Source organism: Argiope bruennichi, chromosome 4 (assembly GCF_947563725.1).
Source record: "Argiope bruennichi chromosome 4, qqArgBrue1.1, whole genome shotgun sequence".
Lineage (NCBI taxonomy): Eukaryota > Metazoa > Arthropoda > Arachnida > Araneae > Araneidae > Argiope > Argiope bruennichi.
In genome coordinates, this window is record NC_079154.1 from 6,477,382 (window position 1) to 6,497,056 (window position 19,675).

The window sequence follows — 19,675 nt, forward strand, 5'->3', positions numbered from 1 at the left end:
AAAAAATCCATGCAGCAGGTGTAGTTTTTCAAAGTTTCTGCGAAAGCATACAAATGCAGATTTGTTAGCTCTCATTTACAAAAGTTTTTTTATTAATTATGATATTTGGAGTTTAATCTACATTTACAAAATTTTCATAAACAAAGACAAATTTGTAAACGTAGTCACCTCGGATGAAAATACAATCACGAGACAAGCCCAATGGAGCATGTCTATTGCTATCTATCAACATGATTTTTTTTCTTTGAACTATTTAAACGAAATGTAGTCATATATAAATCAGAAAAATAATAATCGAACTGTATTTGGTTATCGTTTCTTATCACACATGGAGCAGATTTATCATTTTCTGTTACAGTTTCATCGAGATAATAAAGCTTTAGAAATTCTTCACTGAAGCTGGAATGTAAATTGAAAGCTGAAGGAGGGAAAAGAAGCAAGTAGGGGAAGTAGGAAAAGGAAATTGTTTTATAATTTCATAAACACACGGAATGAATTTGCAAGGCAAAAAAATATTGTATAAATGAAGTAGACATTTTTTTTTATCTTTAAATCAGTATTTTAATTCGTGGATAAACAGTAATTGCTTAAAATGAAAAAACACGTTTCTAAAGACTCTTATTCATACAAAATATATTCAATCACTAACAATATTTTTTCTGCTAGAAACGAAAAATAAAAATTCGCCAAGTGATGCGTTTTCAAACATACCTTCCTGTAAATGCAAAACTTTCCTGCAATGCTAAAACTTTCCTGTAAATGCAAAATTGTAAATTTCGCAGAAGAGTGAAAAAATAAGTTCCAGGTAAATTTTGACACTTACTACGTTTCAATGCTCAATGCCATTCATTTGTTACAGCCTAATTTAATTTGCAGCATAAATTTAAGTATATTCATTTCGTATTATGTAAAACACACACACACATAAAAAGTAAGATAGTAAAAGATTTTGAATTTTTTTTGAAAAATTATCGAAAAAAATAATCTTAAAAAGTTTTTGCAGTTAAATTTAAGATTTCAAAATAACAAAAAATATTTTCGAATTCCTCTTATTACCTCAAAAATAAATAAAATAAAAATAAATCCAGTGGGATATTTTTACTTCAAAATTCAGTTAATATGAGGTAAATGCGGGTAGAAAATAGTTAAAAAAACTATTGAATTCGCTTGATTTGGCCACGAAAGTGCGAATGTCATATGCAACATCCGTTTCCCCTGGCAACTTAGGATTAAAAGACAACAGTTGAATTTGTCGGAGCAAATTGCGACTTGATGCAATGCAAATAAGTATTTGCAATGAATGATTTCAATAACGTAAGGGAATATGTTACCACTTATTTGAGATTCCCCAGTAACATTCATTTTATTTGCGTTAATTATTTATTGTGTTATGTCTTCCAACGGAAGGGCGGGGGCACCTCATATATGAAGATGATAAGTTTCCGGCATGGAGGGTGGTTCTCGCCAATCGGGTAGATACCTCCCACCGATAACGGGATTTTCTTCCCACGGAAAGAGTTATACCGTGACCGGTAATGATCTTTAGGCCCCAATACTGTCACTGCAGTCCTGTACTCAGATTTAATCCGCATGCTTTAGTGACGGATCGGAATAGACAAGTTTGTGGCTTTTGTGTTATGTATAACTGAAATTTTTTCAATAATCTAGTGTCACGCTTTGTCTTCATGTTCACTTTCTGGAATCTAGCCAATGAACCCCTCACAAGCACATGCGTCATACGGAATATTGAATGTAATTTATAAACTAGTAATGGAATCATCAGAAACATTATAATTATATAAAATAATCATGCATTTACCTCAAACATCTTAAATATTCTGTGAATTATTAATTGAATCCGTAAGACAGCTCATTCCAGAAGCGGAGATAATCATTTACAGTGGTGGCCAAAATGGTGGACACTTTTGAAAATTTTTATTATTTCTAACTTTGTTTGCTTATATAAAATGTAACGTTTCACAAAATGCAAATTCTTACATATCATTTTAAAAAGAATTAAATGCTGATTTCAATACAAAAAGCAGAATTCAAATATTTACGGTACACAAAAGTTGAGCTGCAATAATTATCGAGATACATTAGATGTTGATGACTGCAGTGAGTTATCAGTGCATAGTAGGGCAGCCGTTATTTTTTATAACAGCTTCAGACTGATGTTTCATTGAGCTGACGACAGTTTTTTCTTCCTTCTTTTTCGCTTGATACCAGGAAACAATTATAGACTCAATTAATTATCTTTTATTTGATGAACGCTTCATATGTACAAGAATTTTCAAACAGTGCCATATTTTCTCAATAATTTGGATTTCAGGACGGTTTCCTGGCCATGATAATAATGTAATGCTCTTTGTACTAAATCACGCTTTCGATATTTTTGATGTGTGGCAAGGAATTGAATCCTGCTGAAAAATAAATGATGTATTATTGGGAAAGAGATCACTGACGGAAGGTATAAGTTTTAGCTCCAGAATAGTGTCATTGTATTTTCTTGTATTTAATGTCCTATAGATAACATGAAGGAGACCAATACCGTCTGATGATATGCATGACCAAGTCATAACACTAACTGAGTTCTTCATAGTTATCTGAATGCAGTTAGGATGTAGCTCTTCGCCTATTCTATGTCCTACATATTTTCGCCATCACTACCGAATAACAAAATCTTTGTTTCATCACTCCGTATAACTTGAGATCACTGATCATCGGTCCAATTAATGCTTTCATTTACCTACTGTGATCTTTTTATACACTGCTGTAAAATGAGATAAGGATTTTTTCGTTGATGTCTATCTCTTAATCCAACATCTAATAATCTTCTCTTGATTGTTCTTGAACTGACATAAATGCCAGCATCATTCAATTGGCCGCTGATGGCATTCTTCTATCTTGGAGATATAGTCATTTTATTCTTCTATCATCAGAAGACGCGGTGCACCTTTTTCAGTCATTTCCTGCTTTGTTTTTAATTGAATTTGTCTCCTGATATCGTAAACAAAACTTTCGGACTCCAGATGCAGTCATTGATCCACCCATCTGTCTTGCAATTTCAGCATAGGAAATACCACTTTCTTGTAACACATTAATCTTAGTTCTCTTTCTAGGTGTCCAATATAGTCTTTTATTTGATGTCATTGCTTCTTAACTAAATATTAGAAATATTTACAAAAATTCAAACTATATATTAAAATGATTAACAAAATTTCTAACTTAAATTTTGATTACATAAAAAACAGTCTTCCTTCTGCAGAAAAATGCACAATAATACCTTGTTCCAACTTTAAACATGATGTCAGCTTCTGCTAGCAGTTATTAATATTTGATTAGTTCCCGGAATAAGAACAGTGATTTGTCAGGAAAGTTAGAAATTACAATACATTTCATCAATGTGTCTGTTATTCAGATTAAAGTAAGAATAACTTTTTTGTATTGCAAATATTTAATATTTGCTTTGTATTGAAATCAGCATTAAATTCTTTTTAAAATGATATGTAAGAGTTGGCATTTTGTTAAATATAACATTTTCTATAAGCATACAAAGTTAAAAAAACATAACGATTTTCAAAAGTGTCCACAATTTTGGCCACCACTGTAATTATATTACGAAAAACGCAAAACAGTCAAGAGGATTTTTCTAAATCTATTTGAATTAGCACAGAATATTCCCTTACCTGTTTTTTTGGTTGGCATATGTAGGACGTGCTTGCTTCTCCTCGACTCGCATCTACTCTGCGGGCACACTTTCTTCTTCTGAAGGTCATCTGATACGTAAGTCGTCGAGTAATCAGATGAGACTGAGGTCTCTTCGACGTTGAGCCCCATCCGCTGACGCGAGAGTGTCGTGTCTGGCTCAGACCATATATCAGAATCAGAGGACAGAAAGACTCCTTTCATTTCTGCGTTGCCAACTGGAATGAGGTCCATCATGTCGATGGATCTGACACACCTGTTGTTCACCATCCCGCTGCTTTCATCTGATGCACCTCTTTCGGACTGCTCGTAGGACATCAGAACGGAATCACTGAAGCTTCCAAAACTCACCGACCTCTCGATGACATTGTTGGAGTTCTCTCTGGTGTTGATACTGCCGTCCGATCCGTAGTTTTCGGTGATTTTCAGTCCCCTGGGAAAGGGGGGTGACACGACGGCGGGTCTCGACAATTTTTTAGTGTGCTTGGTGGCTTCGCTGGATGTGTTTTCTTTGTTAACTTCTCTGTCATTCAGTAGCAAGATGATTTCGTCACTGTCGGAACTGGCACCTTGAACGGATACCTAGAAGCATACGAATGCGAATTATTTTAATGACTTTTTAAGCATATTTTCTTATGTCGATCTGCTTTGGTTATTTCCTGGTAAACTTTAGTTTTTAACTTTCATCTTCAGATCTTTAAACTTTTATCTTTAAGATTTTTGAAATTGATAAGCTTTTTACTATATGCATTCGTGTGATGTTTTTAATTAAATTACAATGTCCACAAAAAAGGAAACCTGCATTTTTATTAAAATCTGATAATAAAGAAAAACAACCACTTATTGTTTTATTTTCTTTATCATAAAATACTTGCTCGTAATAATAATGCCGGGTTTTCACTCTCGGCCAGTAGGCAGCGAATACGCAGAAAGGGACAGATTTATGTTTGCCACAATTACATAAGATAGATTCAGGCATTCCATACTTGACTATGAATTACCGTTTTTGCGTCCGTGAAATTTTATTTGTCACTGCGTATCGTATTAAAACGATGGATATTTACACAAAATAACATGGTAAAATAAAAAAAAAAGGTAAAAATATCTAAATTTGGAATTCTATAGAAAAGAAATGGCGAATTAAATGAAAAAATCCAGAACCTCGCATCAGAAAGAACAAAGAGCAAAAATTGTTGGATTTAATCTATGATTAGTGATCAAATTTTTCACTCCAAAAAAAAACAAACAAACAAAAACCGCCAAATTCTGCAAATGCATGCGCAATAAGAAAGAAAAAAAATACAATACGGTGACATGTTGTTGTCCCATTGAGACGAGTACTTACCATGGACCGAACAGCATTTTTCAGCCTTTCAACGCATGCCAATTTCAACTCGGCCAATTGTAAATCCGGCAAAAGTATAATAGATTTGTTTTTGTCATGAAATATCGTGCTACGGATATAACTGTACATTCAATAAACGCAAACAATTTGCAAAAACACTAATGTTTTATAGTACTGGATTTCTGGTGACAAGTTGATTAATAAAAGGCAATTTGCTTATTTGTCAAATAAACAGATTTGTAAAAAATACAAATTCTATATATTAAAAAAAAATAGAAAAATTTCTATTAAAAATATTAGAATAAATTTTGTGATGAATAATAAGATAAATTTCCTCCATCTATTTCATTCCATTCTTTTAGTTATTCGAGTATTTACAATCACCTGTCATTTGCTTAAATAACGTTGTTTCCAGATGTGAATGTCACACATCATGATTCATTATAAATAAATAGTAACAATATATGCATTTTCATAAAGCTACTGCAAAAATGTAACGTAAATATGAACCCTACAATATTAAGTTAAAAATGTGTTTAAATCTGAAACTAAATCGATCAGTTTATTAAATGAGAAGCCCAATACTGTGCATTGTGTCTAGGGTGGGGTGGCAAATACCAAAATCTGTTATTGTTGTTCAGAATTTTTTTGCGTAATCCTTAGTTTGAAACAAAATATAAAATAATACTATCTTAAATTTAAAAATTAGAATATTTTTTAAAGCATTCTAGACATTTGAGATTTTTTTTTTACATTTTATAATAGTTTAAATATTATTATTATTCGAAAATTTAAAATCCTGCCAAAATCAAGAGAGAGCACAACATTAAAAAATGAAAAAAATGAAATCGTCAAAAATATTAAATAATAAGATAAATGAATTTTTTTTGTTGTGCATCAAGGTAACACAACGATATATACTTGCAATAAACAAACATTTTGAAATTTTATTACTTCGATTTATTCCATCCCGGGAGGCGTCATTTGTATAAGAAACGATCATCAAAGATGCGTCAGTCTACATCGCGACAGTAGAGCAGAAGAGACCAAACATTTTCCCTTCAGTGGTTTTACCATGAAATTTTGATAGAGATTTCTTTGACACGTGTAATAAGGGAAGTTTAGGATCTTTAAAAGAATGTTTCAACCATTAAAGATTTTTATCCCTTCGCTCAGAGCGTGAGAACCTGCTGAATTCAGCAGTTTTATAGTGAGAGTATAGAATTAATTAAATTAAAAAGAGGAATTGGATCAGGAAATAGGAGAACATTTTAGAATGATGTTAATATGGACTAAATTAAGATAAAAAATAAGGAAATTAATTAGGGTTTAAATTAGATTAAGAGATCATTACATATATATTTGCCAAAGTACATGAGATATCTTAAGTAAAGCTTTCCTCAGTTAATCTGAGACAATAATATCCGAGATACTGTTCACAGGATGACAGTTTTTCTAGACGGGTCCACCATCTATCAAATAGATAAATCTTGATATAATAACTCACTGATATCGGCACTGGTTCCGAGTTCTCTTTCGCCGAGTTCTGCATTTCCATCATGGATACTGAATGAACATTGGTTTCCCTGACATTCTCCGCCGAGAGGGAGCGGTGCGCCGCGAAGAATTGGAACTGCTGTTGGTCGTAGTAGCTGAGGTCTTCGTAACTGCCGTGGCGCACTTCAAGCTCGTAATTAGAGGCGGCCATTTCGTTCTCATTTCTTTGATTTCTAAACACAAAATAATTACATTAATCACAAATACCGTAAATAAATATTTTTAAGAGAGAGCATTATTCCTGCCACTGAACAATATCAATCACTATTTTTACTAATAATAAAGATAAATGTGTGTGTGTGTTGGCGTTCTGTAGGTTAAACCATTTGAACCTACAGCTACCAAATTTGACAACTATACATTTTGAAAATTAGGAATGTGAATCTCGGAACGATTTTTTAAAAATTTTAACCTATTAAAATTAAGTTGAATTTTGACGTTTCCCCGGGATGACTTCTGGAAATATTATTGCACCAACATAAATTTTGCACCATTTTAAAACTTAAAAAAAATTTCTATTTAAGGGTACCAATTTACTGTCGGGAAATTTTTCCTCAATTTGATCAACTTTTAAAAATATTTTTTTGTCTTATTTCCAACAATAAATTGGATTGTTCAACTGAAATTCAAACCGTTTCGATTGTTTCACGAAATATATAAAATCGTATGATTTTTTTCCATTGTTGAAAGAAAGAAACCGGACTCTGTTTAAGATTTGCGTAGTTTGCAAAGAATGAATAAAAAAGTGAAGTGACCAACCATACCACGGAAATTGGAAAATAGACTATAATTAATATTTAAATTTTTATTAACGCTCTGGATGTCATGGGATTGGTCTTAATTAGAAAAATTCATATACACAAAGAACAGTGCATATGTAAGACAATTAAAATAACACGGTTTTAATGTGATTGTTGGACGGAATCATTGATATGAAGTTATATCCAAACGATTTATGCGAAATTAAATATAACCAATATCTCTGGTGGATCAGCTGGTCTTCAAATGCTATTAATATTCCAATGTAAATGAAAACATGAAACATTGCATCATCTCTTTTACGCAGTAAAAAATAAAAATATTGCGTTATGTATGGAATTCAAAGTTTAAGGGGGAAAGCAGTTTTGTAAAAATGAGATCTTAAAGAAGGATTAAAGACGTGTTGTGAATAAAATGCAGGGAATATAGAATTATTGCACGATAAAGTTGGTATATGATTATTCTAATTGGAGTAATTGTTCATTATATATTAAGAATTAAATCATATTTCTGTTTAATTTTATTGAAAATAAATGACTAAGAGCTCTTTTATAACAACGACAACCAGAGATAAATTAAAACATCTTTGACGTGCATCAAATTCCAACAACTTTGAGAGCTTAAAGAAGAATTCATAACATTTGTGCATATTAGTATTAATGCTTATTATCTAAATGTAATTATGCCTATTAACAAAAAAAAATATGCCTATTAACGATACTTCTACGATATCGTAAAGATATTATTCGGCACTTAGAATATTTGGAGCCTTGTAGAAATATTGTACGATATCTTGTGCCAATAGCCTGATCCGTTGATACGGATTATATTGTTATTTATTGTATAAAATATTTAAAGTATAAATTATTTATTGTATAAATTATTTATTTATATAAAATATTTAAGATTTTTCATTCACTAATTCTGTCACTTATCCGAATTATTCAGAGTACGCTCAGGCAATAGCTCTATTCATATTTCACAATTTTAATGCTAACTCACAGACTACTGTTGAATCATCAAATTCGCTATATATATTGTGTCCTTTAAATCAAAGTGGGTCATGGTAATCTTTCGAAGAGCGATATTTCGATTGTTGATTTAAAATTTGTGTAACAGAACAAGTTCGTTGTTGCAATACTGGATATTAAGGTCACTAGGCAAACTGACAACACATCACGAACATCAATGAATACTGAAATTGTGTACTTTCTCCTTAATCTTATTCCTGTGGGAGAGCAGAGCCAATCAGTACCATAAAATAGCAAGAGTGATCGATTACAGAGTGCGAATACGTACATGGTTATTGACGAAAGAAATGACTTTCGTAAACTTTTAGTCGGACGAGATAGGACCATCTTGCTTCCTCTGCACAAAAAAACTAAAGTCCTTGCTATACATTCATAGCACAAATAATGCTTTGAGTAAGTACAGAAAAATTTATTGCCAGAATTTTTTTAAGACGCGCAACTCAGACAATTCATGAACGATCCTTGTTTCGTGAATTCCATGAATGAGGCACAGCGAAAAGCGTGAATATCGTTTGTCCTCGCTGTCAAGCCTTTTCTGACAAACCATAAGATAAAAAATTATTCAGGCTCTGATTGCTTTTGAACCTAAACGTGTTATATATTATAGGAAAGTTGAACTATCCATTATCCTTTTTCTTTTTCGTGAAATTAAAGGGAAGGCAGGGAATGTGTTTATATTTATGGGTAGTTTCACTTATTGTTTTCACATTTTGGCTTACCAGCAAGAATTTTTAGTTTGTTTTTCCCGATTTTTATTTGAATAATGTAGATTTATATGAATATTCATTAAAAAACATTAATTAATGTTTTACATTTTTAATTAAAGAAAAGGGGTTTAAATTTAACGCTTATACACTAAATTTAATGTGTTATTGTGTATAACGCCACTGCCATACTTTACAAACAATAGATGGTAAAACAAAACTAAAGTCATATTTTTTTTGAAATAGCATAAAATCAATTTAAAAAAATTCTGATATCAAAATGTATATAATTAATCTTATCACCACGCATAAAGCAATACACTTTGAGTGTTATTTTTTTGCGATTTTTCTCGACAAATAAATAATTAAAAAAATATCTTCCGATGAATAGTTATTTAGTCATGTAAATTTTCAGAATAGGCCTGATAAAAATAATTTCAATAATTGCTTCGCATACGATATTACAGTTATTATTTTCATTTAGATTACCTGCATTACATATTATCTTATATTCAGAAAAAACAGTCGAAAAATTTAGGACACACACAATATACCTTTAAAATATATTATACTTACATCTGATCCACTTCCATCATGCCGTGCCTCGAAAATTCCATATCTAACTGACTATTGGACGATACACCGTCTGGAGCTATTCTTTCTTTAGCTGTTCAAAAATAAAATAAATTATAGGATACTATTGCAAAAACTTATTATCAAAAATTTTATTTACTTGTGGCAACCAAACCAGTCATTTCTTCGCAATTATAAAAAAGTTGTCAAAATATTTTTTAAAACAAAACAGATATTGTGAAATGTATCAGATTTACAAATAAATGAATACATAAAAAATCCTCAGAGATATTCTAAATGGTATCGAATTCTTAATGAAAGCATTAAATTCTAAAGAGCCTATACAGCTTTTTTTTATCAATGTAAATATTAAAGTAATTATGTTGTTTTTTTTCTAATTTTTGGTCAATTCACTAAAATTTAACATTTTTTAAAATGAGTTAGCATTTTACAAAATAGCATATTTTCTAGTTTAGTTTCTTAATTAGTTGTGAAAGAAGAAAATGATAAAATCAAGATAGTAAAATAAAATTTAAAACCGGAGTGGGCTAAAATGGATTAACCTTAATTTTCATCTTTACTATTATTTTAAGTATTCATTTTTTTCAGATGCTTAAGAATCATTCATTTCTTTTTGATATTTGAAATTAAGCCGTTATCTACCCATTTTTACACATTTTTAGTTGCTTAAAGCTTAAAAATCCAGTTTCAGTGATTGAGAACTATGACGAACTTAAACATAGATTACCATTATGTAAACGTATAAAAATTGTATCTAGTTTTCTTGAAGGAAAATAGTCCATGTTCCAACAATAATAAGATTAATTGTGCGTAGCTTATCAATTATTTGAAGACCTATTGATTTTGCTAATGTAGGTACAGTACGTGATATTTTGATTCCCGCAATCTTAGTACACTTTAAACCAACCAGCAGCATGAACTAAAGCTTTTATATTTATGAGCTTTTAAGCCTCGCATAGATCTAAAAAGTAGAAGTTAATCTTTAAGCATCAATTAGTAGTGACCAATAGTCTTGTTTGCAACACGAACAAGACTGTTGTCGGATGACGAAACGTCCTTGTAGCAAAATCCACTGTCCCTTGCCAAACATCCTTAAATGAGAGAAACATTTGAAATGCATTACTCACACAGAGAGTGTGAAGGTGTTTTCAGATGCTTTCCGTAGTGTTTGATGAGAGACAGAGCTGGGAGGTTCTTCGGCGAAATGTCTATGTGCAACAACTGGTCCAAGAAATCGGTGACTTCTTTGAGCTGCTCTTGAAGGATGCTGCACACGGCCTGCGAGTCATTGACTTGCTGCTGTAGTTCGGCTAGCTGTTGCTTGTGAATCTGTAGGAAGAAAGTAGATAGGTAAAATTGTCTTAGCTTCCTTAAGCATTGCATTAAAAAGCAGAAAGGAAATGCATTAAGCTAAGATAACCATATTTGTGTGCGAGTTTTTTTAAACTTCAAGCTTTTGAATTTTCAAATAAAAGCGATTTTGTTTTTATGATATTAGAGGAAGGCGTTTCTTTATGATATCTTTGAATTTTTAACAAATTAATGAAGAATAGAATAAGTTCACGATGGAAACCCCCCCCCCCCCCGAAATTTAATGTATTAATTTTCTATTGTAAAAAATATATTGTTATTTTAATAATGGAAATAACTTTCAATGAAAATTGTTAAAATCTTTTCTTGAATATATCCACGTATATTTATAAAAATAGGTTGCCATACCTTTTTAAAAAAATTTCCTTTTCATAAACTGTCAAATTTTGCTTTTTTTGTAATCTTAGTTATTTGAAACCCTAATTATTAAATTTTATTTTCTATACAAGATAATTTTTAGACAAGCCTCGTGCTTTTGAACCGTGGAGACATATAAGGTACTATAGATAGATGCTTACAGAACGTTTTCAAACAAAATCCATATCTTTTTTAAACTACGTATTTTTCTAAAACTTGAATAGAACAAAAAGTCAATCAAAAATCTTTAACCTACAATATTTTAGCTTCAAGTATTGAATTCTCTATAATAAATGTTAAACTGAAAAAATAAAATGAGAAAATAGAGAGAGAGCGAGGATGAGAAAATAGAGAGAGTTCCGAAGATGTTCAAAAGTTGCAGTCAGTTCTTTGAAGCTTTTGGTCTTCACTGCACATTATTTACGCTTAGTACATGGATGTGAAACTGCCTAATTAAGAAATTTACATTTATTCTGACTTATATAAATGATTACATGTCAAAAAAATGTTTAATAAGTTTTTCTTATAAAGTAAGACTTCTCTTAGCTAACAAGATCATTTACAGAAGCCTTTTTAGTTTAGTCACATTACGTTTGGAAGCAACACGCGGACTATTTTGGGATGGACCTAGTCATTTTGAACCCAGTCAGATGACGCGAACTATATCTAAGTGGTTCTCCATTTCAAATTTCCAGCAAAACATCAGCGACATTTCTTCCACGATGTCAGAATTAACACGCACCAAGCCAGCTACAGATATTAAATGGAATCGATCTCAAACTTGGAACCTCCAGCTCCGAGTTCGAGACCATACCACCAGACCACCATGGTCCTCCCTCACAGAAGCTTACGTAATGTCAAAAAGTAATGAAAGTGCATAAATAAGGAAAACAAAACTCAAGCTTTAACTTGGAAAAATTAAAGTTCCAAAGTAGTTTTGTAATTCAGTTAAAAATCTATCGAAAACACCACAACTATCTTGTGGCAAATAACATAATGGAATTAATGCTTCTAAGCGATTTCAGACATTATGACATATTGACATCCATATCAATCTCACTCAGATTATTAAAATGCCATTTTACTGTCAAAGCAAACTGACAAACCTGTTGATTGGTGAGACTGATAGATCCATGCTTTCCTTTATTTTCATTCCTGAAAAACATATTCTTGTTCTTAGGGTTCAGGAGTGTTTCTAAAACATCCTCTTCCGATAAAACCTTTCTTCCTGTGCTCTAGTAAAAAAATGTTTTTTAATTAATTCGTGGTATAATTTATAAAAATAAAAATTCATTACTTCATGCATCAGTTTATTAATTTGAGTAATTCATAATCATGAGTACACAATACGGAGTACATACATTCCCCCTCTCCCACATTTTGCTTATTGATCTGTCAGGCATATTGCTTTTTTTTGTACTTTATATACAATATTAAAAAATACAAAACGAATGTCTTAAGTGTATCAACTAGCTTTAGTTTCTTATAATTAAAAGAGAGTAGAAATAACAAGTACACAGAAATCCATATTTACGAATATCATATTTTTGATCTACTTAAAATACGAAAAAATAGCATTAATACGAAATTGAACAGACTTTCACATCAATTATTTTAAGCAATTTGTTCTGATAATTTATCACTTTTACCAATAATGTAAGGTATGATAGGTTCAATTTCGTCAATTAACATTTATACAGAGTCGCTATCGAATTCTTCAAGGGAATTCTAACGATTTCTAATTTAGACGTTATTGGATCTTCCATTTTTATTATATATAAATGAACACTACATCGCCTTTGTTTTGTTCTGAATCGACATTTCCTTCTTTAACATATCTTTATTTATCTGCCTTGGTTTGCTCCATTTCCAGTTGATGAGAACTTCTGAATATTATAACTGTTTCCTTGGATATTCTTATTTTCATAATAATAGTTGCATTGATTTAAATAATCAAATTTAAAGAACTATTTGTGTTCCCAACTGAGCAATTATTGAGCTACAACAAAAGAATAGCACCAATATTTAAACTATTTTAATCAAATGAGTTAAGCTAACTATTAACCAAAGAAGTTTTTTTTTTCTCTAAGAATACAACAATAAGTTATGATACTTACTTTAAAATAGTTTAAGAACAACTGCATGTATGTTAAATTAGTTAAAAGGTGATAACAAACAATATACACTTATTTTTTGACTACAATCACACAACGCTTTTTCTAATATATATATATATATAAATTCCATAAACCGTGTTTGTATGATCGTAGCATAAATTGCATATCTTATGACTCGAATATTTAAAGCCAATCAATCTAACCGATAGTCCAATTTCGTTAACCTTCAAATATTGCAGGGGCCATATCTAATAAATTACAAACATTCAGCTTTTTAAAAACCTTTACTAGTCAATAGTTTCAAAATCCGTTTAAAAAAGCCAATCGATAAAATGGTCCCTGCATATTTAACCCCTTATCCGGTTCGCCTGTACGCCATACGTGCATCGATTTATCTTATTTTGCCTCTTTTAAACAACAATTAAGCTGTTCATGCTATACAAAAATGAGATGGAATAAATAAAATATGAAGTATTTTATACGAATTCTCAATTGAATCAAAATGACAAAACATTCCCAAAATTGAAAACATCTCATTTCATAGTAAAAAAATAAATCAGTGAACGGGTTAAAACAATGATTGTCATTAATTCAATCGATGTCCATTTTAAGTTTCGCGTGGCTTTCGCGCTTATTGGCTTTGAAATAAATTGACGTTCTGAGAAATGCCGGAATCGTTACCTCTCTCCTTGCTTTGTAAACTGCCTGAAGTTTCTCCGTGATGTCCTGATCTCCCAAGAACAGGATGTACATCTCCTGAATCTTATTCTGCGTGTGCTTCAGCCGCTCGTCTTTCTTCTGGTACTCCAGCTTCGTGGCTTCCATTTCCTCAACGGCGGTGGTCAGTTTTTCGACCAGGGAGTTGATTTCTTCTGACATCTTGCTCAGGCTGCATTTTTCTTGACTGAGTTCGATCTTGAGAGCTTCTCCTTCCATCTGGCTCCTGATGGAAAATTAAAAATAAAAAGAATGAAGTAAACATGATATTTAATAATTTTATTAACTATAAATAGGTGTGATGTGTGAAGAAATATTATAGTTAGGTAACTACGATATTATGGACAAGTGCATTAGGTTAGGTTAACAACGTATTATGATTGGAGGATTTTCGTTGATGAATCTTTTGAGCTTCTTATAATGACATTGAAGTCCTCACAATATTTGAAAAGGATGATTAAAACACTTATACACGTTTTGTTCTCGACTGCTCAACCATTTTCTTATTTTCTCGAAATAAGTCACCGTATCGAAGTATTGTAATCGACAACTAGGGATTTTGATGAATCTCGTTTCAAATGTCCGAAAAACACATTTTGGGCATTATGCCTACCTATATGGGAACAAAATAACTCACAAAAAGCTTTTGATGAGGTGGATGAAATTTGGTGCATGGATTTATTTGTAAATTCCTCTCAATTGTTGAACGAAATCCATTCGCAGGAAGTCTGCTTGTCTAACTGTTCAAGTAAAAGGGAATTCAATAACTACAAAAGGCAAAGAGCTAGGTAGTTAAAATTTGGTATGCAGTTTCAACATATAAAATATAAATCCCTATCAAATTTTGAATCAAATCTGTCAAATGGTTGACCGCCTGTCGATCTGAACTTTTGCAGGCATGCTGACTCAAAATTCATAAATGGAAGGACTTAAATCAATGACATTCAGTATGTTATCTTGCGATTACAACTCTAATTCTATGTCAAATTGGAAAAAAGGCGTCCAAAACAAATATTTCCAAGATAGATTCGCCAAAAATGTCAGATTCATACCAAGGATCTATATTTAGTAATTATAGTTCATCCATACCATGTGGCTGTAATAAATATCCGCAATTTTATGCGTGTAAGGGAAAAGGAGTGGGATAAAAAATGTATAGGAGAGTATGCGAGAAAATGTCGGGGAGACCATTCGCACTGGTTATTTATCACATTATTCTTTATGGACTATTAAATATATGAGTATTGTAATTAAAATACCGTCATGAGTTCTATAAATAATATATGAGCATCGTAATTATGTTAGGAAGCTCTGCCCCATCATAAACATTCCATCAGAAGACGGTGCTCAAACGTAAAGTTAGTTTACAAAGTCACAGCATAAATTAAGACAGTGTGAACATGACGTGATATGCGCCGTTAGATTTGCCATATAAATGTGTCGGCACGTGACTGTCTCGCCAGTAGCTTGTGAATAATTTATAAAATGACATAACATTGAATCATTGTTAAGTAATATCAAACTGGTTATTTGGACATCAAATGACTTCATAAAGCCAATGCATAATCATCATATGAATTCTTTTCCAGAAAATGGCTTAAAATGATTACACATTAAGAAATAGGCCAAAAAATCATTAATTGTAATAAAAATTTAGAACCTCCCCATCAAAGTTTTATTGAAATTGCTTTGTCTTCTTCATATAATTTTACATGAGATTTTTTATTAAAGTTATAAACAATTATCCTATTTTGATATCTTATTCTAATTCTAATAATATAATGAAATTTTATAACAATTTTGAAATAAATGCCGCTAATGAATTCACATTTTACAAAGAGATCTCTCTCTATGCTTTTAATTATTCTGATGTAAAGGGAAATAAAAAACTTCAATGAATTATATTATTTTACAAGATATGCCGAACAATATATAATATAGCCAACTAATAAACAAATAATTAAGCTTTTTTAATTAAATTAATATCTGCTTTGTGATCTGAAGGAGTTTAAAAGAAAGACCACTTTGCAGTTTTACAGTCTAACTCAGAGAACAGAAATGAATCGGTATTCCATTCTCCAAGTATTCGTGTACACAAACGTTGATATGCTTGAGACTACAAAATTACCCCAACAGACTTCTTTTAAATTTAAAATGAATTAAAAAACTTTCCATCTTGGAATTAATGCTCATCTATCACATTTAAAAACAATTGAAAGAATGACCAATTACTTTTTCTTTAATTTATATAAAACTTAAAAATAAGGTGCTTGTATTGTTAGCCTGTACACACCTATCCTTTTATAAAAATTTTATTCCTGTAAAGATGAAATGCTGATAGTGATATCTATAAGTTCCTATATTAAAAAAAAAAGGCGAAAAAATTGAAAAATGGGCTAAGCGTTATAATAAAAACTAATAACTATGATCAGAAATATTAAAAAAGATCAATTTTCAAATTTTTTATGCTGATGATTACTTTAAAATCTGAAATATCTTTTGAGATTTGCAGTGTGGTCTTTGACATTACTTTAAAAAGCAAGTAAATTGTTTTCTAGAAAGTGAAGACTAAGGCGATGAATTTATGAAATGAACTTTCAAATACCGAATTTAAGAAAAAGAAAAATGAAAATATTGATAATAAGGAGAAACAATCTTGTCATGCCAAACAAAGAGAAACAGAATCAACGAATACTGGTTGTTGAAGCACACTCATTTTTATCTACGCACAGATGACAGTTATTATATATATTATTAAAGTATGTATATTAAACATTTTTATATGTAATTTCATTTATTATGCTACAAATTTCCAAACTTGCAATTGATTCATTCTTGACAATAGGAAGAAAATATTATCTTTTGAACAAGGAACAATGACCCGATCTGATGATAGCGTATTGCTCTGTTTTATTTCTAATGCTTTTAGTGTTCAAAATCACATCCAAACAAGTGTGTGTTTCACACATTTTGTTCTTGCCATTATTATGCTCAAGATGCCTTTCCGCACAAAATCAAAGAGACTCTACAATTTTGTAACTGGACTATTGTGTGATTCCTATTTCGAAACGTTTTCGAGATAGGAATTATAACTCCATTGTTTGCCACCAGGTAACTCTGCAACTGATCACACCATGCAGTACATGTTCTTTACTATACAAAGACACCAAGTTTATTTCAATGCTCATAGTCTTTCTCAATTTAATGTGGTATTAGAGGACGTTAGTGAGAACGATGGCATGGAGTAAGAGGAAGTTATAAAGGACATCCTGTATAACTTCATATATGAGAAAGTTAAAAATTGGTGGGTAGTTCCCGCTTACATAAATATAACTTAAAATTTTTTTTTGTCATTCGTCTCCTTTACACACAATGACATGCCTGATTTCTGCATCAAGTGCCTTATCTGCAATTGCCGGACCGGCAATTCATTTAAAAGACAAAATCGTGTGAACCCCCTTTAACATCTCACGTTTCCTTTGCATTCTTAAGTGGGTCGAATGAAAGATTGTCATCTAATTAATAAATACGCATGTCAAGATGCTAATTTCCACCTTTCCATCAAATAAAAATGAGACATAACACATAATGAAGATTTCTCATAAATATTTTACGTCTAAAACTGAATGAAAGTGATGTTTCGACGACATCTATTTCCCTTTCATCAGTTTCTTCGCGCCGGAAAATTATTTTCAATTTCAAAGAATGATAGCGATATGAAAAATTCATTATACTTTTTCAAAAAGCAGAATTAATTAATTATAATAATTGTCTAGTAAAGCTTTTAGAAAGTTAATGCATATTTAAAGGAAAGGGAAATGAAACGTAATTGATAAACTAAGCGATCTTTTATGTTTTAATTAACTGGAAACAAAGGTAAAATTTGTTCAGAATTCATAAATTAATTAAGACACGAAAGAGAGCATTGTTGAAATGAAACGAGAGCTGTTCTATTTAGGTCGTGTAGAGCATTCATGTCTTTGCTTTCAATAAATAGAATGCAATTTGTGTTAGAATAAGTAGTGAAAGCAATTATTATGTATACTTTTTTATTAAGAACAGAAAATGACAGAATAATTGGAAATATTTTTTTCTTTTAATAGAATCATTATAGATAAAGAGGAATAAACTTAATCTCTTTAGAAACATTTTTTTTTCAATTTGGAAACATAATAATGTTTTCGAAAATGAGGTTGGATGTGTTTGTGAACAGGAAAGCAAAAAATACGTGATGAAATAATTCCATGTGTGTCTTCACCAGTTGGTTCCTAATTATTTTAATTCAATATCTGGATTTCTGCTGATAATATATAAAAGCATTAAACGAGAAATTTCGTCCATTCTTTTCAAACTCTTGTCATTAAAATGGATGCATTTACAAATCGTGTTTCTAATTGGTTTAGTTCGGTATTCATGCATAGATTAAGGCAGTTTAAGAGAATGTTTTTTCCCTTTTAGTATTAAGATTTAAGGCCTTTTATCCTCCGCTTTTGTTAGTGACATAACAACAAATTTGCCTCCTAACTTTTCTTTTATTAAATAGAATTCAAAATGATATTTTTTATTTCAATTTCTATTCATAAATGTAAAGTTAAAGTTGCTTATTGTAGTGGAAGCAAAATAATGGTTAAGGGGAAAAATACTTTTTCTGTTGGGCCCCTTCATGCAACATTGTATAAAAATATAACGTTAAAATTCTTCTAGAATTTTAAAACTCTTCGTTATAGATTTCACAAAATGGTTGACTTTTAATACTCACAGCTGTTAATCATTTTGATTTGAGTTTCAGCACTGTCAACAGTTTAGTGAATAATCCATTTTTTTACATGCACTTGAATCTTTGGAGATCAAAACATTTTTTATTAATGGAGTTTTAAGAAAAAGAGAGTTTGCAAAAAGAAAAGGAATCAAATACTACGAAACAGAGCAAAAGAAACAGCAATAAGATTTGGTTAAGGTAGGTGACTAAGTCGAAAAGTCATTTTTATTTTAATTAAGAAATTTTTTAATTTACTATTGTTAATATTTGAACAGATTTCTTTATAAAATCGTTATACTTTGTTTCTGAGCCTATTTTTTGGGAAGTTATACACTGATTTTTATATTTGTATTTACATACGTTTTAATGCCATTTTTTCTTTATTTATGCTATTTACTCAAACTATCTCTAAAGAATGGATAGAAATATTTTTTCAGATCAGGAACTAGACAATATATTTCTTAAGCTAACACCTGAGAAATTTTATGAAAGTCATTTGATAAACATTTAATCAAGAAGACTTTTTTTTTTAACCAAAAAGAAGCCCTTTTTTTCCAATTTTTAAAAACTTTTGCCACTTAATTTATTTTAACATACTTTTCCCAATTAACTTATTTAATTAACATATTAGATTTTTATAATGTTTTTAAAAATCT

General features: G+C 30.8%; 1 protein-coding gene across 3 annotated transcripts in view; it reads right to left on the bottom strand.

Annotated features, from left to right (window-relative positions):
• Nucleotides 1-19,675, bottom strand: part of LOC129966567 (putative leucine-rich repeat-containing protein DDB_G0290503) — a 206,199-nt gene that overhangs the window by 28,330 nt on the left and 158,194 nt on the right. For all 3 annotated transcript variants that reach the window (XM_056081022.1, XM_056081023.1, XM_056081024.1), the window contains exons 9-14: nt 14,225-14,486; nt 12,533-12,661; nt 10,826-11,027; nt 9,681-9,771; nt 6,561-6,783; nt 3,690-4,290 (exon numbers count right to left, since the gene is read on the bottom strand). In XM_056081022.1, coding sequence (XP_055936997.1) covers nt 3,690-4,290; nt 6,561-6,783; nt 9,681-9,771; nt 10,826-11,027; nt 12,533-12,661; nt 14,225-14,486 — 1,508 coding nt within the window. The remainder of the gene's footprint in view (nt 1-3,689; nt 4,291-6,560; nt 6,784-9,680; nt 9,772-10,825; nt 11,028-12,532; nt 12,662-14,224; nt 14,487-19,675) is intronic.